At 35.4% G+C, this 26,484-nt stretch overlaps 7 protein-coding genes across 9 annotated transcripts; 4 read left to right on the plus strand and 3 right to left on the minus strand.

Moving 5' to 3' along the window:
• Positions 1-1,231: 1,231 nt before the first annotated feature.
• Positions 1,232-1,582, plus strand: LOC133312244 (protein RALF-like 1). The gene has a single exon (XM_061513422.1). The coding sequence runs from the start codon at positions 1,232-1,234 to the stop codon at positions 1,580-1,582; it is 351 nt and encodes a 116-aa protein (XP_061369406.1).
• Positions 1,583-2,736: 1,154 nt separating this feature from the next.
• Positions 2,737-4,687, minus strand: LOC133312247 (heat shock factor-binding protein-like). Its single transcript, XM_061513426.1, has 5 exons — positions 4,584-4,687; positions 4,136-4,189; positions 3,867-3,890; positions 3,738-3,780; positions 2,737-3,100 (listed from the first exon to the last, which is right to left on the minus strand). Exons 1-5 carry the CDS (start codon positions 4,584-4,586, stop codon positions 2,955-2,957), a joined length of 270 nt encoding a protein of 89 aa, XP_061369410.1. The 5' UTR covers positions 4,587-4,687; the 3' UTR covers positions 2,737-2,954.
• A 1,591-nt stretch (positions 4,688-6,278) lies between these two features.
• LOC133312210 (dol-P-Man:Man(5)GlcNAc(2)-PP-Dol alpha-1,3-mannosyltransferase) lies at positions 6,279-11,919 on the minus strand. Of its 3 annotated transcripts, none has more exons than XM_061513380.1 (12): positions 11,718-11,919; positions 11,434-11,606; positions 11,235-11,300; positions 10,914-11,071; positions 10,772-10,838; positions 10,608-10,661; positions 10,218-10,306; positions 8,756-8,872; positions 7,677-7,810; positions 7,510-7,588; positions 6,836-6,892; positions 6,279-6,739 (listed from the first exon to the last, which is right to left on the minus strand). In XM_061513380.1, exons 1-12 carry the CDS (start codon positions 11,902-11,904, stop codon positions 6,571-6,573), a joined length of 1,350 nt encoding a protein of 449 aa, XP_061369364.1. In that variant the 5' UTR covers positions 11,905-11,919; the 3' UTR covers positions 6,279-6,570. The 3 variants fall into 3 exon arrangements, with proteins under 3 accessions (XP_061369364.1, XP_061369365.1, XP_061369363.1); XM_061513381.1 differs by having other exon boundaries at positions 7,677-7,774; positions 11,232-11,300; XM_061513379.1 differs by having other exon boundaries at positions 11,232-11,300.
• Positions 11,920-13,019: 1,100 nt separating this feature from the next.
• On the plus strand, positions 13,020-13,872 carry LOC133312246 (translocator protein homolog). Its single transcript, XM_061513424.1, has one exon. The coding sequence runs from the start codon at positions 13,106-13,108 to the stop codon at positions 13,703-13,705; it is 600 nt and encodes a 199-aa protein (XP_061369408.1). The 5' UTR covers positions 13,020-13,105; the 3' UTR covers positions 13,706-13,872.
• A 1,963-nt stretch (positions 13,873-15,835) lies between these two features.
• LOC133312209 (xyloglucan 6-xylosyltransferase 2-like) lies at positions 15,836-17,712 on the minus strand. The gene has a single exon (XM_061513378.1). The coding sequence runs from the start codon at positions 17,530-17,532 to the stop codon at positions 16,138-16,140; it is 1,395 nt and encodes a 464-aa protein (XP_061369362.1). The 5' UTR covers positions 17,533-17,712; the 3' UTR covers positions 15,836-16,137.
• Positions 17,713-21,272: 3,560 nt separating this feature from the next.
• Positions 21,273-24,598, plus strand: LOC133312260 (thiamine pyrophosphokinase 2-like). Its single transcript, XM_061513439.1, has 3 exons — positions 21,273-21,527; positions 21,615-21,711; positions 24,351-24,598. The coding sequence occupies exons 1-3, from the start codon at positions 21,374-21,376 to the stop codon at positions 24,430-24,432; spliced, it is 333 nt and encodes a 110-aa protein (XP_061369423.1). The 5' UTR covers positions 21,273-21,373; the 3' UTR covers positions 24,433-24,598.
• A 609-nt stretch (positions 24,599-25,207) lies between these two features.
• LOC133312245 (uncharacterized) lies at positions 25,208-26,267 on the plus strand (the record flags this gene model as incomplete). Its single annotated transcript, XM_061513423.1, has 2 exons — positions 25,208-25,772; positions 25,889-26,267. Coding segments are annotated over exons 1-2 (944 nt in total), but the record flags the coding sequence as incomplete, so codon positions are not given.
• Between the last annotated feature and the right edge of the window lie 217 nt (positions 26,268-26,484).

Consider the following 26,484-nt stretch of genomic DNA (forward strand, 5'->3'; position numbering starts at 1 on the left):
TTTTTTTTATTCTTCTTTTCATGATGGAATCACTCACTTTAGTGAGTGTGTGAATGAAAAATATTTTTCCTTATATAAAAGTTAAGATAACCTGCTTTTGCAAAGCCTAAGTCCCTCCGCAACACTAAGGATGGACCCTCAGTTTGGCTCGGAGTGTTTAGAAATTCTTTGTACAAGTAAGGAGCACACCTCCGAATCGCTAGACCCGTGGGATTACACTCATATGATTTAAAAATGAAGTGAGAGTGATTTAGTCTTTAAGATTTAATGGCAACTGCGTGGAACATTCGAGCCATAATATTGGTATTGATGTGTGTTGTGTTAGTTTTCATTCTGAAGAAACTTGACTTGGATAAGCACAAGCGGTTCCTTCCTGAAGGTGGTCTGTCGTGGGCAGCATGAATTCAAACCCAGCATCAGTATTTTGACGGCTCAGACACAACGCAACGTTGAATTAGACTTCTGCGCAATTTTTAACTAGTTAATGCTTTGAATCCGAACCTAGTATCATCGATGCCCTCCCATTCTTCATGTCATTTTCTTGGTAGGTTTTGAAATGCTTTTATTTATCATGTACCCAACTTTCTTCTCAGTAATTGTAACACATTTGAACGGGAAAATTACTACAAGAGTATAAACTGTCTACCTGTTGAGTTTCAATTTTCTTAATTTGTGGTTGTTATGTTTTTTTTTTTTTTTTTTTACTCCGAGGTTTTTGTTATTTGTTGATAACTAATTATTATTAGCGTTGTTGTTACCAGTAATAGAATATTAACAATAACAGTAATTTTTTTTCTCCCTTTTTTGAGATGAATATGATGTTGATATCGATGATCATAGTATTCTAAAATTGAGAGAACCAAACGAATTGAATATCGATTGTTTTTTTATCTTACGAAAAATAAAAGAGCAATATTTTCGTAAAGGAAAAGGATCCGTTTACAATTTTTTTTACAAACTACATTACGTTTAATCGGTTATACTCTACTCAAGAGTGTATTACCGGTCAGACATAGTGTAATTTGTAAAAAAATTTAAACAAAAATTTATAAATATAATGTAAATTAGTTCCTTGTTATACAACTTGACATACTTATTAAACAAGTTGTTTACCTATTCCCACTCTCCCAAGTAAGTTTCTTCTATAAAATGGTAGAAGTAGAAAGAATGAAGACTTGAAACTCGAGAGAAGAATAAATAAGAGCAGCATTACCACCATCACCACAAAACAATGTCAAGCTCTTATTTTCTGCTGGCCTTGTACTTGTCCATGGTGGCCATGTCCATCTTTCACCCCAGAGCGGGTGCAATAGGCGACCACCGCTTACGTTGGGTGCCCATGACAACAACACCCTGCCAAGGCTCCATAGAAGAGTGCTTAACATATGGTGAGCTTGGGATGGAGTCAGAGTCCCACCGGCGCATCCTAGCAACTTCACAGTATATAAGCTACAAATCACTGCAGCGAAACACAGTGCCATGTTCTCTGAGGGGTGCATCCTACTACAACTGCAAGTCAGGTGCTGATGCTAATCCTTACACCCGTGGCTGCACCACCATCACCCGTTGCCGTACTACTTAGAACAATATCAAGTTTCTTTCTAGCTACCCCTCCATTTGTTTACTCCTCTGCTCTCTAGTTATAATGATCTGTCTTGTTATGTTTTACTTTTATTGGTGTTTTCCTTTTCTTTTTCGGTGTTTTATGTAAATTGATCTTTAAGTGATGTTGCTCTAGTAAAATATTTATGTTCTTTCATTTGCTGCTTCCACCTAAACTAAATTTTCCATCGCAAAATGGGAGGGATAGAAATATGAATAATGTCTAACATAATTTTTTAATTCAGAATTAAACGTAATTTTATAAGGAGTTTAATCGGTTAAAGGAGTTTTATCGCCAATTCAGATGGTGCTGAGCTTTAAATACAGATTTGCAAATCTCAAAATCTCTCCTTTTTTTATGTATATATACCAGCTTGGCAATTATCGGGAACTGTAAGTCAATAGTAGTCAAATCCAATGAATTGTCTATGTTAACTTTGTCAATCCATGTGAAATTACAACACCGATCATCTGGGACTCACCTTGCTTTAATAGCTACTTACTGAAGCTCATGTGCAAATAATAGTAGTTTAAGACATGATAGTTGCTCAACTCGTCTTTCAAGAATTTGAAAATAAACAAGATTTAATATATCATTGTTATTCGAACAAGAATCAACGACCATAACTTGCCAAAAGAAAAATAATAATAATATTCGGCTTTTTCTTTAGTCTGAAATGAACAATCAGTTTTTGGCTTGACAATTTTTGTTTCAGGCACTGTGTTGGAACTGGTCCCCTTTGGGATGCGAGTCGAACTTCTCAGAAAAGTAACAGAATAAAATGGGGCTATATAGAAGCCTATAGAAGTGTTAACAAGCAAGGTGAATGACCAGTACCAGCATGCGAGTAGTAGATGTGAAATTGAAAAGCGCACAAAAAATTCATTGTTTTTTCTAAGAAATATATTCGAGTAACAACGATTCATAACATTGGAATAAAATGCATAAAATCGGGTGTATAGGTTTCTGAACAGCAGCCCCTAAATTTAGCGACATGGATTGCCCCGTGGAGTTTGTCCAATTTGAAATTGACGAGACAGCCACGGCATGCAAAGAGAAGGGGCAGGAGGGTGACAAGGTAATCGCAATATAAACTAAGGAAATATACTACACAAATAGAAATAGCACACCAGGCTAGCATACCACGAATTGGAAAGTCAAACAATTAGTCAGCAGTACTGTTTTTTTTTTCTTTCGTTTGAACAGTAAGACAGTTTTAACTCCTATGGAGAAAGTGCACTCATAGTCATATAGGTACATGGCAAATATCTGAATTCTGAACCACTGGTAACAAATCCTGATGTATCACGATACAAGAAAAAAAAAAAGGTAGTTGAACACGAAACATTACTTAAGCTGAACCCTCTTCTTTGTTCGACTCTTCCTCCGTTGGCTTAGCAGGAGCCACAGGTGATGGCGAGCCCTCCACTCCTACCTCTGCTCTTAGCTCATTGATGCTTTGCTCCAAATCATTTATACGGTTTCCCATCTCATCAAGTGCATTGACGTCAAGAAAAACATCAGCAATTCGAGCAAAGGGCAAATCAGCAATACCCACGCAATGGAATTAGCATCACTACCAATATAAATGATATCACATATACACAACCGTGCACAAATTGCATTAAGTCATGTGTCACAAATTGGCATAACTGCAAAGGCGGTTTGCATTGAGTTTATAAAACAAAGAATAAGAAGCTCAAGATGCAGCAGCTATGCATATTTACAGCCTGTGCTGCGGTGTATATATGCCATCATGTTATTGGTTTGAGTTTTGATATGCATTTTATAGTATGGGTATTGCAGACTTGCCCGTCAGTTTATAAAGAACAACCTAAAAGTTTTCAAAACACAAACAATGCAGCGATTTAAACACCACATAACCAAACTTTGAAGGTTCCATTTAATTCCCAAAAAAATCTCAAAATGAATTCCTTGAAAGATGTTATTAAAGAATATAAGTTAACGATATGAAATCCACTTTAGATCTCCAGTCATCTGACCTCTTTGGATCATATCTTATTTCTGGAAAAAAGATCACTATTATAAATTACCGTTTTCTGAAAATAGTTTCTTTAACAAATTCATATTTAAAATTCGCTTACTTTATGAACTCAGAGTGTAAAAAGGATATTCCTTGTAACGATGGAGTCAGACATTGTCTGGAACCTACTTTGCTGGAAACAAAATTCATGTCAGCAGCAGCAAAATATATAGTGAAATTCAGCAATGCAGTTCTAAGAGACTAGAGTATACAACTCACCATCTGCTGAAGAAGATTTTGCACCTGAAGAGAGAAAAAAGGGGCAGACGAAGGTCAAAACTGATTGAAATACAAGAGCAACAATTAAATCATCTAACTAAAAACCTGTCCCAAATGTAAACAGCAAGTACATCAACTTGCATACTCCCACTCTCATCATAGACTTTGGGACAACCATCAGGTACACCAATTTGCATATTGACATAAACACATGCAAAATGCAATCATAGAACAAAACCATTAACTCTTTAAGATGCTTAACAACTTACAAAAACTGTCATATCAGCAGTGCTTTGCTTTGGGTCTTCTGAATCATGTCCGTCCTGTCATAAAAAAGAGAAGATTATGAATGAAAAAGGAACCATACGATAAACCAAAACTTAACAAATGAAATGAAACTCAAATGACATATCACCATGCAATGAAATGAAATAGGCTCGAATATATTCATACAGCTGAAGATCCCTAATCACTCAAAATTGAAACTGAATAAATTACTGACACTCTAAAATATTGAGCATAGACATATCTACGAGGCTTAACAGGCATATTTGGACCCGATTTGGCATTGGATTTGGGAAACCCTAATCGCTTAAATATTCAAATTGAGATTCATGTATGAGAACGCATTAGCACGGATAAAGCCACACAACGAAGAAGATAGAATAATAATTAAAAAGAAAAAAAGAAAGGGAAATCAGAAAGAGAGAGCCAAACCATGATGTATGTGTTCGACGCAGCAACTGGAACTCCTTCAACAAGTTTCAAAGCCTAAAATGCTACCAAGCAAAGGACTCGACGAGACTCATCCATTGAATCGTGCCCAAAGATGTATTCATGCGAACCATGCCTAGCCCCGTGGGTTACAGGTGGAATTACAAAACTAACACTCCCTTTTTTGAAAAAAATAAAAATATTAAAACCAAAGAATTTTTAATTTTTCTCTCATTTTAGGCTAATGCTTATTATATTTTACCTAGACATCAAACTGATCAAAGCCTTAGCTTTATTTTATTTTACTATTCTCTTTTTCATATTAGCTTATACGCATTCTTTATAAATACTGGAGCTGCTTTTTTAAAATATTTCAAATTTTAAATAAAATATCATGGGCATTTTAGTCATTTTAAAACGGCAAAGTTGAAGAGAGTGTTTGAGCGGCATTCCGTTCAAATAATTTTATGCATATTCAAATTTGAATAGCACATCTCATAGCATCGATTTTATTATGCCATTTCACTCCACTTTTAAGTGAAGTTTATTATGTCACGTGGCTTACACGAGACTAGGGGAGGATCAAAGGTAGTAAAAAATAAGGCTTCCTATTAGTATATCGTAAGAAAAAGGAAAATTGTCACTTATCAAATGCATGGTTTTTATAAATAACCACACACGAAAGGTTGCTCTTAACTGAGAAATCACACATTTGAAAGGACTTCATCATACGGGTGTTCGCGGTCTGAATTGGATTAGTTTTGAAAGTAAAAATTATCTGATCCAATTCTTTCGGTTTAATTATGTAATCATCCATTCGGTTTGAATTTTTTTTAAATCCGATCCAATCCAATTTTTTTTCAGTTTGGATTGGATCGATTTTCAATTTTTTGAAAATCTTAAAATTTATTTCATAGTTATTGTGCAAATAGCATCTTTTGTATAATAAGCTTTGAATTATTTTTTTTAAAATACAAAAGTATCATAAACAATAATATAATTTGTTTTTTTTTTTGAAATGAGATATGAAGCTCTACACAGATGAAATTGTGTTGATAAGATGTGACTAGATTTTTTCTTAAATTTAGTTGATAGGTTAATGAGTCTTGTGTTTAGAAATTTTTGGACTATGATTGAAAAAAGATCCAAGTAGGTAGAGAAAAATTAATATATTGGATCGATTTGGATTGGACCGATTTTCATCAACTCATCCAAAAACCGATCCAATGCAATTAAAATTTGCAATTTTTTTTGTCAGTTCTCAATTTTTCGGTTTATTCGATTTTTGATTTTTCAGTTCAATCACCGCGATTTAAATTGGTTTGATTCGATTGATGAACACCCCTACTTGGCTACTTCATCACGAGTCACATGAAAAAAGAAAAAGAAAAAATAATAATAAAATAAATAAGAGGCACTTAAACTAATTCAGTGATGTTTGTTTGGTAGCTTGAGATTTATAGCGCTAAATTTTTTTCTTTTTCTCATTTATATCGTCAAATATCAAACCCCCCCCCCCCCTCAATATAATGTCAACAATTTCCTATTCAGCACTTAAAACTTAATCAGGGAAAAATGTGTATCATTTTAAATGATGTAAAGTTGTGTCATTTTAAGTGAGAGAAAGAGATAGATAAAAGAGGAGAGAGAGTGGACAAAAAAATATAAAGATGTAAATCTCACCTCTTTATGAGAGTGAAAGGATATAAGTTGTATCATTTAAAAAGACAAACACTTTTCCCCCAAATGCAAAAGTTTCAGAGTTATCAATGGAATTGAAAATAAAACATAAACCTTATCAAAACGTGGGCACCGAAATCGATTGTTGCTCCTATGTTCTGTTTTACATCCAAGTTAGTAATCCTGAGGCTTTCTCCAAGATACATCACAAACATTTACATCAACGGGGAAAGAAGTGATAAGGGATAAATCATTTGTCTAAGTCATCCCTTTTCCTCCAGAAAATAGAGGGTGATGAGCCTTTAAACTTCTATTTATCTTTGTGAGAGCGTGGTTTATTTTCTTCGTAAGGATACTCAGGGGGAGCAGACCACAAACCCCAAAGAATAATTAAGTGAAGGCAGAGGAGTAGCGCTGATGAAAGGCTGTTTGAAGGATAGATATTCCAGCATAGCTCTACTCCCACGAACAAAATCAAACTGCTTGATCATATAGATAAATGGATCAATTATGAATTCAATAGAAGATAAAATCATAAAAAATTAAAGAAAAGGAAAGGATGTGGGTTGACCTACCGCAGCAATGTTGGGTAACGCGTTCTCCATAACAAGTAAGGCAAACTATAGAAGTACCTGTACCATAAGCCAAATTGTAAGAGTTAGCATCATTGCACTTGTTAACAACTGTGTTATTATGTGCATAATATCTGTCTAACAGAACTAGTTCCAGAAGGCTCAGCATAAAGAAAGTAAAATACTTTCTGAGAACATATGATCTGGTCTATACGAGAATTAGTAAGTGACCATCAACGGGAAAAGTTGGTTCTAAATGACACATCTGCAGGAAGAAGGACAACACTAACTGAAATACCAGTATAAATGGAAACTGTGAGAGGCAAGGCTGGTTGATAAAATTACATCCAAAGCCAATTTCTATTCACCAAAAAAAAGTTATAGCCAAATATATGCAATCATCTTGTTGATGGAATTTACTGACTGCAAATTATTTCTATGAAGAATGTTTTCACCATAGGTCATGGTGCATTCAGGCTGGGCCTTAGAATGTTCCACCTGCTTATTACAATGTATTAAACCCAGTCAATTTTGTCACAAGAGGCTGTTTTATTCTTATTTTTCCTTTTCATTTTTACAATTATGTATATAATTAAAATTAAACCAAGTTAGTTTTGCATCTAAAGCTAACAGTATTATCATTAACAGTTGACAAAGGTCATTCCAAGCAGACTCACCATGAATAGAACTGATAATGCAACGACCGAGCACATACAATTCCAATGAAGTTTCCAACAAACATAGTTGTCACAATATCTGAGTAAAGGAAAGATTTAGTATTACTATCACGAAAACTGGAAGTAATGTTCTATCTCTTAAATCCTACATGAGGCTAATTACTTACGTTCTTTAGTAAGGATCTTGATGGATGATGAACTGCTCTTGTTAAACGTCTTAGAAGAGGAGAAGTAAAGCGCAAACCTCAGCCTCATAGAGAGATATCTGGAATGCAGAAAGTTGAGAAGCCGTCCTTCATGTCTGTAAGCAACTAAATAAGTAAACATATATAATCCAGCTGTATCAAAATTCCAATCCATGTACACCAGAATCCTATATATCCCAATTATGATAGAATCTATGTTAAAACATTAGACATACAGCAACAACAACAATAGCCATTTTCCACTGGTGGGGTCAGCTACATCGTGCAAACAACACCATTGTGTTTTGTCAAATACCCGGTCTTGGGTGAAGCCATTCAGATCTAAATCATTTTTAATAGTTTCACTAAAGTTTATCTTGACTTTCTTATACCTCTAACTATTGGGTTATCTTCCATCTGATCGAATCTTCTCACTGGGACTTCTATTGATCTTCTTCTCAAATGGTCAAACAATCTTAGATGCAATTCTAATCATATTTTCCTCAATAGAAGCCTCTCCTACTTTCTCTCTAATACATTTATTTCCTAATCTTATATATTCTTGCATGTCCACTCATCTATCACAACATTCTTATCTCTACAACACTTAGTTTATGCTCTTGTTGGCTACTGCCCAACATTCAGTACCATAAAGCATTGCTGGTTCACATTATTTATTGCGTCAAAACAGAAGATAAAGATCTTATCAAATCTATAACTTGACAAGAATACTTAAGAATATTTTTGGCCAAAATGCACATAACCCCCTCCTACTATAGGTCAATTGCAGAAATCCCCATGGAATTCAAAAGTCAGTAACTCAACAACCCGAACTTGCAAATTGTGAAATGTAGAGCAAAACTGTAAATTTAACCCCTCATGCACGTGGAGAAAGCCCCCCTAGGGAGTCAATATGCACTGTTTGGTAAGTTCAAGAAGTCAAATTGTTAGTTGGGGTTTTCAGCAATTGATCTATAGTTGAGAGTGGGTTCCTTGCATTTTAGCCAAAAAATTTACAATGACCTAGATAGAAAAAAATAAAATAAAACTTTTATACCTACTTGCACCATCTATAATGTGCAAATGAAGCAAGTGATATGAGGTGAGCAGCCAACAAAAAGATTGCAAATCCCTTCGATACAAACACTGGTTCAGCGACGAATTTGAAGTTAACAGACCTGATAACATACAATTGAAATATATATCAGGAACGTTCAGGGATGAATTTGAAGTTAACAGACCTGATAACATACAATTGAAATATATATCAGGAACGACCTAAGTGAACCTATTAAAAAAAGGGTAAAATACACTTTATCCCATTAAGCTTAAGGATAACACAAATTCAATACACCAACTTCAAGATCCTACACCAAACCCCTTTGATGTTTGGACTGAAGTGAAACTGTTTGCATCTAAATTAAGTTAAACAGTATAGGTAACGTGTGCAATACATGACCATTGACTGGAAAACCACACAAACCCTCTTAATTCCCCATTCATCATAATCCAGTTCTAAATTGCCATCCCAGCATCAAAATTCACCCCCCTTCAATCCACGACAAGCAGTTAGGTATTTATTAGTAAAAATTTTGCCACCATTTACAATTGATTAAAGAAAAGGAATTGGTCCGTAGGGGCTCTTCAAAACCCTTTTCACATTATTTTTCTCTTCAAACAAGAAGGCTCAAATTATTCCCCATCTAACAGTACCTCGAGACAAACTCAGCCATGTGCACACCATTAACAGTCCTCTGCTTTCTAGCTAACCTTGATCTCTTATATTCTTCGAGTGTGGAATCCCTTCAATCCTCTTTGCCAATAACAGGATTCTTAGATCCACTTTCCCTCTTCTTAATGCCCTAGTAAATGAGCTTCCAACCAGGGTTTTCACAACAGAGTAGTGTTTTTTAGCCTTGAAACAGTGGGAAGGAAATGAACAGAGAAGAGATGAGGTGGGCCACATGAGAATGACAAGATGCATGTGAAGAGGATTTCCATCCACAAAATGGAGGAACTAATATTTTTCACCTAGATACAAACATTAGAGGGTTTAGTGCAAGATTTTAAACTTTGTATTTTTATTTTGTGAACCCATTAACCAATAAAGAAAAATCATATACAAATAAAGAAATTTATTCATATTGGCGCTTTCACATGAAGAGAACTAAAGTATAGATATACATCGATACAGCAAGATAAAAAACCAAGAGAAAAAGAAAATATCACTATATTTCTCAATTTAATATATGTGAATTATATTTTAGACACCAAATATATTTTAGGCATGAGTCATAAGCTTATGAATAGCATTTGGAGGCACCTATCTAAATAATTTCCTTACTGCCAGAAGGTTGCAGATGATCCTCGCATAAAATTAAACTTTACATACCCTTATTTGAGTTATTTCCCTTCTCCCTTTCATCATCATTTGACCAAAGAAAAATGGCTTTCGGATTATATTTAAATGCTAAATTTGTTTGCAGAGTTCATACATCAAAATACAAATTCAGAAGCAAGTACCAGAAATGGATGAAGACACGGCCAAGATCAAAGGCCCTCGATATGTACGCAACTGGATGTGAAATCAGGAAAGGAAGCCCCACTAATATCTGTAGCAGTAGTTCACCATATAGGATTTAATGAATGCCACCAAAATTGGACATTGCTCACTCTTGAGAACCAATCAATCTTGAAGCCCAAACGAAACTCACCTGACAATGTGGAAAGAATATTTAAGAAAAAAATACACCAACCATCGGGCATCGAAAGATTTGTTCACTCTGTAAAGCATTTTGTACGAGGAAAATAACAACACCAAGCAGAGTAGAGAAACAAAACCTAATGCCACATAACATTTTTGCACTTACAACATCACAAATATACAAAAGGAGACAAAGAAAAGCAAAGAACCTGAACAAGTGCTGCACCAGCTAAAGCCAATAAGACGCCACCGATATCCATAGCCTGCATGTGTGAGAAGAAAAGGAGGCTACATGAGCAATGTTGTGGTGATTGCCAAGACTCACTCAAGAGACCATAAATGCAACATACTCGACTGTAAATATTTTATGTACCTTCAGCATGAGGAGCAGTAAAGGTGGAGCATAAAGAAGCACATTCATCTTTACCGAAACAGCCCCACTAACAAATAATTATGAAAAGCCAAGTAAACATTCTAACCCGATAGAAAGATGAGTTTAGGAAGAGAGCCGTTACCTAAACATAATCAAACCTAGATTCCATCTTCGATGCATGAGTAAGAGTAATGCAGCATGAAAAAGTGTCATCGCCACACAATCATTAAAGAGTCGAAGCACGAAGATAGAATGTACTCTTTTTGACAGAGAAAGCAAGCAAAGGGCCCACCATGGAAGCTGTTAGACATTTTCAAGAACAACGAGAATTAACATCAACAAAACAAATAAGAAGAAAACCAATAAGGGCTGGGAGAAAACGAGTAACAGATACTAGAATTGGCATAGAAATTCAAGGGGAAGAAAATTCAACGATTCAGCATTACTGAGGTTTCCTTACCACATCAGTCTTCACATAAATGAAGAGAATGATTGCCAGATTAATGACATACAACACTCCAAACAAAATCTGCAATGGGAAAAGAGAAAAACATAACAAGCCATCAAGTACTTGAGTAAAGCATCCCTTGTATATAGTTGAATTAGAAATAGAACAATGTATCAGCAAGGCAATGAGAAATGAACGAAAATACAATCCTGACCTGAGCAGGGTAAACTTGTCCACCAGTAAGGTAGTAGAATGCAGAGTAAATGTATAGAAAACCAGCAGGGTAGACAAGAGGGCCAGTGTCACCCTTCAGGTTCCGGTAATCTCTCTCTCCTCTGAGAAACCCGATAACCTGTGACATGTAAGCGTCCCAATCTATCTTTGTATCTGAAATTAAACACACACAGACACACACACAACACATGACATCACGTCAGAAAGGAGTGAAGCACTGCATATGCATTGAATTGAAGGAGATGATATCAATATCAAACTTACAAGGGACAAATGCAATTATGAGAAAGACGAGGACGGCATCGGCAAATAACAGAGCAACTCCGAAGGGTATTTTGGGGTTTTCGATAAAAGTGTTGGTTGGATTTGATCTCGGAGGAGGTGCCGACTGCGTCACGGACTGAACAGCCATCGTTTCTCTACTTTTCAATCTTCTGCCTCCGATTTCCATTTCACCATCAACAGTCTAATGGATGAACATACACCATCTCCTAAGTTAAAACTCCTCGCTGACTTTATTTTTCGTTTTTGGGCTTCAACCGAATGGGCCATTGTAAATGGATGTACATACATCGAATGGGCCATTATAAATGGATGTCAAAGCCTCCAAACCAAAAAAATGTGATAATTATTCGGCGGCACTTGGTTGAAGATAAATTTTAAGAATATTAGAGAAATGTAATTATTAGGTATCCATAAAGAAAGTTGAATAGATGGGGAAGTTAAAAAAAAGTAGTTTGGTTTGACAAAATTTTACCAGGAAAATATATGACAAAAAGTGTGTCAACAGTGCTTTACCCGAGTTTTCTCAAAAAACCACCCTCATATCAGGTTTCTAAACCGTGCAAATTATTATCTTTCTCAAAAAGCCAGGCATTTCACATAGATGGATTTTGGTCAAAACCCGTTGAACCAAACATTGATTTTCTAAAAACCAAACTTCATTTACCTAGGAAAATCTCAAAAAGCATTCAACCAAACGCCCCCTTAGTAAAAAAAATATGGGAAAATTGTTTGTTATTTTAAATGACATAACACTCTGTCTTTTTAAGAGAGAGATAGACATAGAAAAACAGTTTTTATTTAAATTTTAACTTAAAAAAAGCGCATACTTTCTCTTTCTCATGATTTCCATTGTCTGCGTCTATCTCTCTACTTATATCATTTAAAATAATAAAGAATAAATCGAAAAAATATTTATATAAATATCACTTATACAATGAAAGGAGCATGTGACGCGGGGCACTAAAAAATTTTCCGAAGTCGGCCATGGTATCTGATAGCTAGAAACCACTGGCCACGTGCAGTTTCGACCAGCTTCCACGCCTTCATTTCAACCACAATCAACATCAGCAGACAGTAGACAAAAACGAATTAATCCTATTCCTATCTACGTGCGCCTGTGTCACTGTCCAGTTCTGTCTCTTGCACACGTGTAATGCTTCGGGGTGAATGCTCTTTATCAGCTTCATGATATCCATCCATGTGTCACTTAATTACTTTCCCCAAACCAAACATGGTTGACGAGAGAAATCCACGCTCTCCCCTTTAAAACGAAAACGAAATTCCTCCGCTTCCTCCCCAACACTCACTTTCTCTTCCATATTTCTTTCTCTCTCTCTTGCTTCTCACTTTCAAAGTCTTTCGCAATAATGGCTTCCAATGACCTCAAACAACGAGTCACACTCGATCCACACACCACTGCCTCCACCACCACTACGAACGACAAGAGGAAGAGCGGAGTAAGCAAACGGGACAAGCGAATGGTTATGGCTAAACGCGGCCTCAGGTCACTCGCCATAGCTGTTTCACTCCCTCTCTCCCTTACCGTTTTATCCGTTTACCTAGGCTCCTCCATGAACAACCAGTCACGTGTCCATGATGCTGTAACTTGGAGAAAGCCGTTCTGGTTCCCACCCTCGTGGGCCCTTCACCTCACGTGCCTGGCTTCTAGCTTCTTGATGGGTCTATCGGCTTGGATGGTGTGGGCAGATGGGGGGTTCCATAGAAACCCCACGGCTTTATTGGTGTACTTGGCTCAGCTCCTCTTCACTCTGCTATGGGATCCAATTGTATTTGGGGCAGGGGCAACAAGGTTCGGATTAATGGTGTGCTTAGGATGGTTTGGTGCTCAACTTGGATGCATGCGTGTCTTTGGGCGCGTGAATTCCATCGCTGGTGATTTGATAAAGCCTTGTTTGGCATGGAGTGCTTTTCTCTTTATTGTAAATCTTAAGCTCCTTTTTGTCTGAAACCCATAGCGTACCAATCTTGTGGTGTAGTTGGAGGGAAACTATGTAGAAATGCTATGTAAACAGTCACCTTAATCACATATTAGACACACGTGGTGTATGTATGTAAATAATATTTTCCATGTATTTTGTACTCTGTTTTCTTTTATTGGGTGAGATACTTTGTACTTTTTTTTTCTCCAAATATTATTGAAGTATCTTAAATTTTACAAGCAGTGTTGTTTATTTGTCACTAGAGACCTGCCCTTTTCTGCTTTTGAAAAAAATGGAAAAGATACATACAAAACTAGCGCGCACAGATTTATGTGAATGTCCAACGCAACCTGTGAACTCTCACTCTCGCTCCCTCCCTCCCTCCCTCCCATCATTAAAATGGAGGGAGGTAAATAAATGGGAAGATTTGCTAATTCGTTGATAGTCTTGCAACTATCTGCATAGTGCTGACTTGCTGAACCAGTTCTTCATAGGAAGATTTCATGCTTTCAAGTGATATAGGAAGACAATTAAGTCATCAACACGAAGCAACCTAAAGTCAAACTAAAGATTGCTTTATTTATAGTACATAACTATGCATAGACATAGGTAGCACCTTCAACTACGCATACCACAGCCACTTGAACATTGGGGTTTGATCCAGTAGGAAAAATAAAACCATAGGAAATGCAAATAAGAACTGAGAACCGCAAAGAGAGACACTGGAAGATCATGAGATTTGATCAAGGACTTCAAGAGAGGAAGCAGAGGTGCAAGGTGTGTTATTTTTAACGGAAAACCAAGGAAGCAACAATTTTGCAGTTTGGTATCGAAGGTTGATTGACCAGTAGGACCTGATTTCTGACTTAGCACGGGGTTAAAACATAACCTCCTGACTCAGTGACCCCACCAGATAAATACTAATACTAATAAAAATAAAGAAATGATAATGTGGAACATTTTCCGGGAAACTCAACATCTTCACATGCTATGCTTAAATACCCACTTTCCTTGTTTTGTAGGTAATGCCCAGTCTCCGCATTGAGATTTGTGAATTGGTCTTTCAAACAATAAGGCAACTGCCAATATCTTTTGAGACAGTTTCCACAATGCAAAAACATGACATAGTAATGTGCATTCTCATGGTCACAGTGAGTATAGAATGAAAATAACAACATACTTGTACTTGATGTACGAATCTGGTTAGCTTCTAAGCTATGCGTGTGATACTATGATATATTAACTTCACAAATAAATGATACCACTCTCTTTTCATAATTAGATGTTATAAAATATTAAAAATAGATCATTATCACTTATAGAAAGAGCATATGATGTTAATAAAGCACAATATATCCCTACTGAGATCAACTTGACAGAAAATAGTAACAACGCCTTTCAGTTACAGTTTCAGCATCAACCACAAAAATTCAGATACAAACAGAAAACAGTTACACTGCTGACAAAAGATGGTTTTTTCTGCTTCCCTATCTAGAGTTTATCTTCAATCGCATCTATAAACGTGCATGGGTAGTGAGTCCAGTGACGATCTCAACTTTTCCTTTGTCCTTATATTTTGTGTAGATGTCAATTTCCTTTATTATTTATTTTTAAAAGATATGTCCTGACCATCCGATTTTCTTCAGAGATCATATCAAATTGCAGCTCAGTTGTCATGAGAGAAAATTTTATTAGACAGAATTTTCAAACAAGATAGATTGAAATTCTATGCCTGAACGAGTGGACTATACGCAGGACTACGAGCTGATACCAACTTTCTATGTCATTGCATGCTGATATGTAACATGGACACGAACAGATAATCAAGAACTACTGTACAAAGTAAAACAGCCACCATTATCATCCTTACCAAAGTTTGTTTTGATATTTAAATCCACCTATTATAATATTCCACAAAATTTGGCTCGAACATTTTTGTTAAAAACTACTTCCAGAAATCCAGAATGCTTGGAATATAGTATAATATAAAATTCAAAGGTTGAGATCAGCAGATGGTCCGAGGATATTGTAATTTCATAACTACAAACAGAAACCAAGATAAAAGTTACAATGAACCATAGCCAACAATAGTGATTATAGCAAAGCCACATGCAACTTTTTCCATTACTTCATACAAATTTGTGTTACAATCCATGGAAGGAATAATTTACAAACTTTAAGTTGAGAAGCTATATACAGAGAGAAAGAGAGAGAAGCTATAGAACAATAAAAACCACTTCCCGTTATACCCGACTACTGAGTGTGGGGTGGAGGAAATCCTTGTTAAACCCGACTAGTGAGTGTGGGTGGAGGAAATCCCTGTACCCAGCGTTACCCTGGCATAATTGCAAAAAGCCTGTTTCCTATTACCTTTACAGAATAATATTAAACCAAAAATATATTATATAGCCTGCTTTCCTGTTTCTCACAATATACCTTATATATCCTACTTTCCTGTTTCAGACTGCTTTAAATGCAGGATGAAGCAAGCCAAGTTCATCGTTGACATCAAGAGGGTTGCTAGTCTCATTTCGTATTCTCTTAACACTCCTACTAGCCAATGACTTGTGTGTGAACCCATAAATCTGCAGTACCTGGTTATCTCCAAAATTGAAAGCTCTGTCCATCTGCTTCAAGCATAGAGCAACTGGGTAATCCCCAAACTTCCCACAAGGCTTGCAACCAACAAAATGAGTCACCAAGGGCCAGCGATGGTCACCAAGACCAGGATGGTGATTCTCAATCATCTCCTCATATCTATCAACCAAAATACCCCAGTAACCATGCAAGTAATAAGCATTCTCAAGATAAACCTTATCACCCCACTTGTCCCTCTCTTTTGCCAGTAAATAAACCATCGCTGATTGATCATCGGCTTCAAAAACCGGCCTATCCTTGAGTTCACGGGTGAGAATTTTTCCAGCATCATCCCTAACTTTCCCTTTTGGCCCCATTGGCGCCCAGGCATCAAGAATATCCAACGACCACTGACAGTTCCTCAACAAAAAGCTACCAGTATTCAACCCAATCCAATTCTTCTGCTCATAGACCATCTCGTTCCAACCGTGCATCACCAAATTATAGTCTTTATACTTCTCCCACGGCACTTCAAATGCCATGTCCGTGAACATGGCATCACTATCCATCCACCACAAGAATTCCACCTCCGGGTGTGACAAAAGAAGCTTCCGAATCAAAGGAAGCTTGGCCCAGAACCCTGCCATTTCAGCATCGAGGAGGGCCATGTTGTAAAACACCTCAATACCATGCAACCGACAATAATCAATCTTGTTCTTTATAGACTTCAACAAGTAATGATCACCAACGGGGTTCTCACACGGTTTCGGCGACGACCCAGTTACCAGAAGCACCCTAGGCTTGTTGGGTCGAATGAAATTCGAGTAATTGGGGTTTTCACGAAGCCACCTCGATCTCTGTTCATTCCAATTCGAGATTTTAGGTCCGAGACGATAAGGCTCATCTTGGTTGCGTTTCTCGTTGTCCCCTTCTTCTTCTTCTTCATCGACCAATATGGTGTTGATATCGAAGGCGTTGTAATTGGTGGTGGAAGTGGAACTATCAGAACCAGAGGAAGAGGAAGAGGAAGACGAAGACGAAGACGACGTCGTAGAATGAAGCTCACCAAGAATGCGATGAGGCTCGGGTAGCTTGCGTGAGTGGAAGTGGTTGCGAATGTCGATGAGATCCTGCTCCGGCGTGCCGAACTTGCCGGCGCCGATGGTGCCGCGCAGGACAACAATGGTGAGGACGAGGCAGAGGATGGTAACCTTGCAATGGCTGAGAGCTCTCTGGAATCTTCTTGCCCTTTGAGCTCCCAAACACTTGAATAACATTTTTTGCCCCAATCTCAATCTTATGCTTTTTGTTAACTTATCGATTCAAAGCGAAACACGAGAAAATTTGAGAATGGAAAATGGGTGCGATTCGGAAACCCAGAAACAGAAACATAACGCTTATTTTGGGATATAGTTAGCGTAATTGTTTCGTTGGCGAATGCAGAAACGCGTTTTCTTTCGTTGCCCACGAGAATAAACAAAACCAGACAAGCCAAAGCTAAAGACAGCAGATTATCTTGTTGGAAAAATTGTTATGATGTGGTACTTAATTAATAGTTACCTATAAATGTCGGAAAATCATTAAATATGAATAAATTAATGACAACTCACTGTATCAGGATTAGTATTTTTAAAGAAATATAAATATGTAAGTAATTCCCATGAATTTGTTTGATTGCGTTTATGAATGTGATAAAATTATGAGTTGATTTAATTTTTTTAATAAAATTTTTCAAATTCAAAATTATTTTTTATTTTTTTAAAAAAATTTAATGGTTATTATTATTGATTTAGTTTTTTATTTTAGAGTAACTATTTATTTCTGTTACCTAAATATATCTGCCAGACTGCCACGTTAGTGTGATTCACCACCGATTTCATGATAATTAATAAGATAAATTTGGTTTTTTATATATATGTTTTTAAATAATAATTTCTTTATATATATATATATATGAGATAGGATCTGTCCCTATCTCATAAACAAACAAAAAAATCGAATAATTAAATTACTTTAAACTTTCTTCTTTATGTTTCTAGTACTATTTTTGCTCACTGTTTTGCACTCACTGAAAAATTAAATAAAAAAATAAAAAACAGAGGAGTCAAAGTTAACCTCAAATTGCTCACTGAACAAGACCTCAAAATTGAAATTACAGTAAATAAGCACATTATTGTCTAGAAAATTTACATTCAAGTTATACTATGTCAACCGATCACAGACATATCATAAACATAAAAAAAAAATCTAATAATTCAATTATGATTTTTTAATCAATAAATGACAAGTATAACTCATAAGCAGGGATACTATCATACTAATAACAAGCAATTCAACTCCGAACACAATGGCATATCATATTACTACCAGAATACCAAAGCAGATAGTAATTCAGTGAACAAATAAAGGATAATTATAAGGGTGTGCTACAGAAAGTGTATTACCAAAAAGCGTTCTGTTGCATAGCACTTCTGTTACAGAGTATTACCATCTTATTGATCCACTTTATTCCCTACATACACCATTTCGTAAATAAAATCCATTTCTAAAGCTCTTATTTTCTTTTATTTCTCATTTCTCTTCTGCAATTCTCTTTACCTGTAGCTCCGCTACACTGTGATTCAGATTTTCTCCTCCTCTAGCATGCATAATTTGATGATGAGAAGAAGAGCAGCACCCTTGCTGGCTCTATTGTCCATTCTCGCAATGGTTTTTGTTAAGCAACTAAAAAATAAGAACACTCACAATGCACGCAGTTACTATTATTCATATTTCTATCTTAATAAAAAAAATGTAAATTAACCTATGCGTGACAAGCAATTTGCTAGTCAATAATTATAAGATTATTATAAAAAAAAAGCAGTTAAATCTGGATTTTTTTAGTTATCCAAAAAAAATCTGGATTTTTTTGCAAACTTAAACCTATTGATTTATCCCATTTTGATAATATTATTATTAATACTATTTAATTTTAATTTAATGATATTGAAGTTATAGAAAAAAAACTGTTATTGTAAGTCAATATTAATAACTATTATCTTATTATTTATGTTCAATTATTGAAATAATCAGACTAAATAATTCTTCTAAATCATTACAAATTGATTGAGAAATTCACAATACCTAAATTGAAAATACAATGTACCAAAAAATAATAATTGAATATACAATAATACAAGAGTATTTACCCAAGATGCAAGCCGTTAATTTAATTTAGTGATCATATAAGTATGAAAATAAACATGAAATATTTGAATACATCATCGGTCTGCATCTTTGAAAAAATCTAGCAATGGTTGACAATTAAAAAACAAATCACGTGAAACATTTATTGCATATGTTACGATCTTCAGGAACATTTATTGCATATTGCATTATCATACGCATATAAAAATTGTACTCCGTATTACGTTAAAATAATATGATTTAAAAATAATTGATGGACCTTGATGTTGAAATAATTTTTTATATGTCGAAATCCTCGATTGTCTTAGGACAAGATAAGAAATATTTGCAAAGAATAAAAAATGAATAACTTAAGCCGCTGATTTCAAAAAATAAAAATAAAAATAAAAATTAAAATTAATAAGTAAGGACCATTTGTTTAGGTCTAATAAGAATAGTAAATGATCTTAAGCATAATAATATTAAGGGTAGGATATTGTAACAACCAATTAATGTTATTATCAATTAATTTTACCGTTAGATCGATTATATTAATCTAACAGTTACATTTAATGTGAAAGTATTAAATATGGAAAATCATAATCATACAAAAATAAAAATAAATATTAAATATTAAATATGGGAAATCATAACCATACAAAAATGAAATAAATATAACTGTTAGATCAACATAATCGAGCTAATAGTGAAATTGATTGATAGTGACACTAATTGGTTGTTAGAATATCCTTCCCTTAATATTAATTATTTTGCAATTTCACGTGATTATTATAATTATGATATGATTGATTTTAAATACGGAGTGGTTTAAAACGAAAAAAGCGAACAAGGTTGGTTTTCAAAAGAAGAGTTTATCCGTGTTTTAATTGAACCAACAACGTGATTGTAATTACATATCATGCTAACAAATCGATTCTAGGAGGACATATGAAAAATATTTTAGTAAATTTATTTTTTATTATATAAATTTTGGATTTGCGGGGGATACGTGTGAGGAGAAATGACAAACCCTAATAACATTAACTATGGTAAAATTGTGAGCAACGCTACCCAATTTAAAATTTGTCCTCTTCAATCCTGATGACAAGATATGGTGGGCGTTGCCACAAGGGAAGGAAGTAATTGTAATGTTACGTATGATGAGTGATGACATTGACGGAGGTTGTTGTTGACTTTTGTTGCAGATGAAAATGAAAATTTATCAGGAGGTGTTTGGTTCGAGTTTTTGGAGAGGATTACCGGTAATTCTTCTTTGGTAAATGTAATTACCACGTTTGGTAGAAGGAATAAATTACGATTCCCGGATATCCAAGGATTACCGGTAATTTGATTTATAAAGAAAAGTCACTATTCAGATTACCAAAAATAATATGGTAATTCGGAATACCAATCAGAATACCAAGTAAAGGGAAAGCACAACAATAAATTTTGAGACAAAAATATCCCAATACACATAAAAATCTAGACTCAATCTATCAATTACAAAAGTAAAAATAGTTTGGGGTTATTTTTGTAAAATAACCTCATATTTCAAGTCATATTTCGTTCTAAACCAAATATGGAATCAGTAATTTTTACCCAGTATTTCCGGTAATATTTTGGCGAACCAAACACATCTTTCGTAAGATTCCAAGTAAACTTAATTTCTACTGAATTCCCAATAATCATGATTCCCGGTCACCAAAAAATTTCTCCAGTACCAAAACACCCTTAATAGAACATAGCAATAGCAATAGCAGCATGCGCATTCAACTCAATGACGAATGATATTTGATTAGAATAGTATAATATTGAAAAAGAGGGGCGCGACGTGACACAGCAAGCAGGACAAATACGCACGCAACGCAAAAGCGGGTTTGTGATTGTGAGGAAACGCTTAGAAGCATCTTCAATCTTTCATTCTTCTTCTTGTAAAGTTTTTAGGATTAAGGGATGGAGTTGATGTCTCATTGTTCGAGCTTCCTTCTTCCGCCGGAGAAGGAGAAACCAAACGCTGCCAACAGCACTTGTTCTCTTTCTGTAAGCTACGCTCTCGTTGTTCTCAATCAATGCCTTCCCAGATTTGCTCCTCTGCTTTGGGACCACGGTATCCCTTCCTGCTCCCTCTTTTGTTTTCGCTTCATTTAGATGCATTCATTCATTCATGCATCGTTGTGGTTTTTGCCTGATACAGCGCAGATACGAGTGTGCGCTGATGGAGGTGCCAATCGGGTGTATGATGAAATGCCTCTTCTCTTCCCTCATCAACATCCTTCCCATGTTCGCACCAGGTTCCTCTCTTCTATCAGCCGCTTCTTTCTTTCATTCATTTTTTTTTTCTCCCAACTTCTACAATTACGTATTTATTTAAATTATGGGCAGCTGTTTTATTTATACTGATAGAATCAGAAAATGGAAATTGGATTCAGTATACATATTACTGATTATTATGAGCTCGTGTGTGTTACATCAATTAGATTCTGTGAACCATTTTGCCAATCATTGTACTAAAGAAATCCATCCGTGTTATCATTAATACAATTGATCGTAATGAAACTTGTTCGATCCTCGATCCAATGGATCATTGTTGATATATGGCCCGACAATAGAGTGATGAGCAACTGCATGATGCAATCGCCGAGGTAGCAGACCAAGGTATGCAGCAATGCAGTGGCTGAAGGCCAAGGTCCAGTGATGTGTGTGTGCCTGCGCAGGGGAAGTGATAGGTTAGGGTTCCAGAACTTTGTTATTTGTAGAGGGTTGACCTTTGTTATTTATAGCGGGGGGTTACTTGAGGGTTTGAGTTTGACTAGAAGTCTTCTTTCTTATGTTATGGGATCCTGATCAAGTAGTTATTGTTATGAATAAATGGAGGATCCTTCTAGAAGGTGGGAATCCATTTTCATAATTCGGACATGGATCGAGTGTCCAAGTCCAAAACAAATTGTCTGATAGATTTAATGATATATTACTCTTTTCTCTGGTACTCGGTGACAAATTGTGCTTGCGGCTTGTTTATTTCTGCTTATGGTGGCATTTCTATGTACTTGATTGCTATTATCACATTAAAGATATTCAATCATGTTATTTTTCTTGTTTTTTCACCCATATGTGTCAGGGTGGAGTTACTAGTTTTTCATTTATTGTATGTAATTGTAGTTACTATTTTTTTCACGAGTATATGTGGAAAATCATATATGTCATCTATGAGTGGTAGTCAACCATATCTTTCAATTAATTGGTTCAAATTTTCTCATAACGTGCTTCTTTATACATTTTTGCATTTTGGGATTAATGTCAATGGTAAGCTCTACAAATGAACTTTATTTCCACCTCTAGTCTATGGAGTTTAATTGTTGGATAATATCCCAGAAAAATAATAGTAATTTATAATACAATAAATTAATAAAAGTAATAAATTATAAATTAGTAATAATAATAATGGGTGATAAATTGTTATTATTTGATTGATCATTTTGCTTTAATGTTTGATTATTTGATTGGTAATGTTTGATTGGATTAGGATGACTCAACAAACATAAATTGTTTAGATATGATGACTCAATAAACATAAATTGTTTAGATATGATGACTCAACAAACATAAATTGTTTAGATATGATGAGTCAGCATTGAGTCAGTAATGTATAAGCCCTAAACTTCAACTATAAATAGAGACCTAGCCTAACCAAACCAATTCACTCTCCTCTACTACTCTCTTTCTCTTCTCACTCCAAAAAGTTTATTTTAATTATTTTCAATCTTTATATTTTTTTATCAACCGGTTCTCTGCCCCAAATTACTCTTTTCTTCTAAAAGTTAGCGAAAACAGAGACCAGGTAATCCTAATCCCTAGGTATTTTTAGATTATATTTATTTTATGTGAAATTTGATATGCGTAATCCTAATCCTTAGAAGTCTTAGGTTAATTTTATATGAATTTTGATAGGATAATTATGATCCTAAACATATATCATAGTTACACTTCGTTGCAAATTTCTTTTGATTTCTGTGCAATTCTTTAATTGAATTCGAATTATACTTATCGTTGCTTTTATACATGATATAGTTCACAAAACAAAAACAAACAAACAAATCTCCTTTCTCGATTTTTGTGCGTCACTTTCAATTGAATTAGATGTATGTTCACCATCTACCATCTGAATCGTTTCTTTCAAGTTACATATATTGCAATTCTGCTTTTCGATTTACGTGATGAACATATTTCAAATACATTAGTTATATGAATTTAGTTTCAATTGTTTTTTTTATATTCTGTGCTTTACTTTATAAATTGAGGCACTAATATATATATATATATATGTGTTTTGGTAAATTGGAAATTAATTGTTTGCTGCAGAAAATAGATATTACATATATTTAAAATAAATTGGGAAATTTTGTTATGTCTATATAAAAAAATAATAATAATAATAATAGTGGGAGGATAGCTTTGGGATGGTACCTCCCAAAGTGATGAACACAATTTTTGGGCTTTATGCCTCCGATGTGAAACTGATGTGAAAAAGATTATATCCGTTCTTCCCAAAGTGGTGTCTGGCAGGGTTTCCCGGGATACTAGTAGCAACTTTGGGAAGAGGTGTGCACACTAGGAAGATGTGAATTGATTATGGCCAAAGTGATTTGTTTGTGACTGGCAGGGTTTCCCGGGTCACAGGGTAGACTGGCAGGGTTCCCCGGGTCTACCATGGTTCTCTTCCCACTAAATAGACTAAATGGATTAAATAAATATTAATATAATTAATAACAAGTTGACATTTGATTCGAATTTTTGAGTTATATTATTTTATTGGATTATCATGAGTTACATCCTTTTTGTTTATTTATTTATTTTTGTATATCGGATTTGGATTACCAGCTTTGCTGACTTTTGTGTTTGTTTAACTGCAATGATCCTTCACGGGGAGCAGATTTTCAGTGAAGCATGTTGCAAAGGATGGGGCTAGCTGTGGGCAGCGAGGATCACGACTCGGATATTATATTTCTAGCTAGTTTCTAAGTTTAGAAATTTTATGAGATTTAAATAAATGCATAAGACATATTTCCTTTATTTAAACTTTAGTCTTTGGTTTTATTTTTAATGTAATAAATTTAGCCTTGCACCTGTCCATAGTACAAGTGCGGCAGTAACACTTTCCAAATTTGATTATTTTGAACTTCCGCTGTTATTTACAAAAATTATTGAAATTATTTATGCTATTATCAATTGTTAGAATTTGGGGTGTTACAAAATGGTATCAGAGCCCTGAGTTTAACTTGGGTTCACCTTTGATACTAACTCAAGGGATCAAAGATCCCACAGTTAAATAAATAAATAAGAACATAAATAATAAAATAAATTGAAATAAAATAAAATAAAAAAATTAAACGTGAGAGATGGGTAGTGAAGGGTTATTTTCTTGTCCTTTAAATAAGATTTATTTGAAATTCTAATAATTGCATGTTTGAAATTATTTTGTGACTTGTTATGTGATTTATTGACTTGTAATTTTATTTTAGCAAATGAATAGAATTTTCTACAGGCTAAAAGGGTTTCTTCTAGATGTGATTTTTTTTCTTTCTTTGAAGAATGATGAATGATGAAATTCTTATTATTTATGTATTTAAATAAATTGGTTTATTGTTTGAATTGCATTATCTGATACATAATACAAATATATGAGATGAGGAAAGTGATAGTTAGAGTTGACTATGAGAATAAATTCAAACACTTAGAATTTAAAAAAAAAAACATACGATCAGGTACTATACCCGTCGTAACACTAGAATGGCTGCAAACAACGCTGTTGCTGAAGAAATGGACCGACGTCTGAGGGCTATTGAAGATCTTGCATTAGCACTTGGACAACAAAACGCCCATCAGGCTAATGCCGAGAATACCATTTTTAAGAGAGTGGCATCTCATCATCCACCCACTTACAAAGGGACTATCGATCCAGTTGCTCTTGAAAATTGGATTCGCGACATGGAAAAGCTGTATGAAGTGACAAATTGTCCCGAGAACATGAAGATTAGCATTGGCTCATTTTATCTGAAAGAGGAGGCGGATAGTTGGTGGTCCACGGTGAAGACGGGCTACATAGCTGAAGAAGGATTTAACTGGGAGATTTTCAAGGAACGAGTCCGCAATAGATTCTACCCCGACGCAATTAAGTGGCAGAAACAGGAAGAGTTTGCAAGGTTCAGGATGGCAGGAAAGATGACAGTGCAGGAGTACACTGACAAGTTCATTGAGCTCTCGCGTTTTGCTTCAAATCTTATTCCTACGGAGAGGGACAAGGCACGTAAGTATGAAAAAGGGTTGACATTCAAAATTCAGAAGTCCTTGGGAGGTATACCATCACAGACCTTCCAGGAAGCTTATGAACGAGCTTTGAACATTTTTAGAGAGGAAACAAGAAGACAATCAGTGGTTACAAACTGATAAGAAGCCTCGTTATGATAACAGGGGAAATAACTGGAGTGACAAACAACCACAGGAACAAGAGAAAGCAATTTGGAACAAAACCATACTCTTGTAAAGTATGCGGCAAGCAGGCACACCCTGGGAAGAGGTGCAATGGAGAACTTATAACTTTTTTTCAGTGTGGTGGCAAGGGGCACAAGGCTCACCAGTGTACTGCCAGGGGATTCAATCAGCAATCAGGCTCTCAAGGAGGACAACCAAAACCAGATGGAGGACGAAATGGGAACAACAACCAAGGGGGTAGGAACAATGACAATCAGCCCCGCTACCAGCAGAACTTTCAAAAATGGAATTGGAGGAAATCGGCAATATGCCACTATTGGAAATCCCAACAATGGAGCTATAGCAGATCGAGCGACAGGTCAGAATGCTGCTATTAATCAAACCACAGGGAGTCAAGGAAGGTCTATGTCATGAATCACACTGAGGCTGCGGCAAACCCAGATGTTATTACAGTTACTTTCTTACTGCAGTCTGTACCTGCTTATATATTGTTTGACACTGGTGCATCGCTCTTCTTTATTTCATCCTCTTTTTTGTGGAGAAAACGAGAATGGTACCATCTTCTACCTTCTCAC

The sequence above is a fragment of the Gastrolobium bilobum genome, unplaced genomic scaffold (genome assembly GCF_033153095.1).
Source record: "Gastrolobium bilobum isolate Gb01-03AN ecotype WA unplaced genomic scaffold, APGP_CSIRO_Gbil_v1 utg6685, whole genome shotgun sequence".
NCBI classification, from domain to species: domain Eukaryota; kingdom Viridiplantae; phylum Streptophyta; class Magnoliopsida; order Fabales; family Fabaceae; genus Gastrolobium; species Gastrolobium bilobum.

Bases quoted from the DNA above. Each gene is read 5' to 3' on its own strand.
- LOC133312244 (XM_061513422.1), top strand. From the start codon at position 1,232: ATGTCAAGCTCTTATTTTCTGCTGGCCTTGTACTTGTCCATGGTGGCC.
- LOC133312247 (XM_061513426.1), bottom strand. The intron at 3,891-4,135 runs GTAAGTTGTTAA...TTCTCTCTTCAG, and splicing joins CTGCTGATATGACAGTTTTT to GTGCAAAATCTTCTTCAGCA. The intron at 3,781-3,866 runs GTGAGTTGTATA...TTTTGTTTCCAG, and splicing joins AAAATCTTCTTCAGCAGATG to CAAAGTAGGTTCCAGACAAT.
- LOC133312210 (XM_061513379.1), bottom strand. From the start codon at position 11,904: ATGGAAATCGGAGGCAGAAGATTGAAAAGTAGAGAAACGATGGCTGTT. The intron at 7,811-8,755 runs GTAGGTATAAAA...AGTTGCTTACAG, and splicing joins GCACATTATAGATGGTGCAA to ACATGAAGGACGGCTTCTCA. The intron at 6,893-7,509 runs GTGAGTCTGCTT...CTTATGGTACAG, and splicing joins CATTATCAGTTCTATTCATG to GTACTTCTATAGTTTGCCTT.
- LOC133312246 (XM_061513424.1), top strand. From the start codon at position 13,106: ATGGCTTCCAATGACCTCAAACAACGAGTCACACTCGATCCACACACC.
- LOC133312209 (XM_061513378.1), bottom strand. From the start codon at position 17,532: ATGTTATTCAAGTGTTTGGGAGCTCAAAGGGCAAGAAGATTCCAGAGA.
- LOC133312260 (XM_061513439.1), top strand. From the start codon at position 21,374: ATGGAGTTGATGTCTCATTGTTCGAGCTTCCTTCTTCCGCCGGAGAAG. The intron at 21,528-21,614 runs GTATCCCTTCCT...TGCCTGATACAG, and splicing joins TCCTCTGCTTTGGGACCACG to CGCAGATACGAGTGTGCGCT. The intron at 21,712-24,350 runs GTTCCTCTCTTC...CACGGGGAGCAG, and splicing joins CCTTCCCATGTTCGCACCAG to ATTTTCAGTGAAGCATGTTG.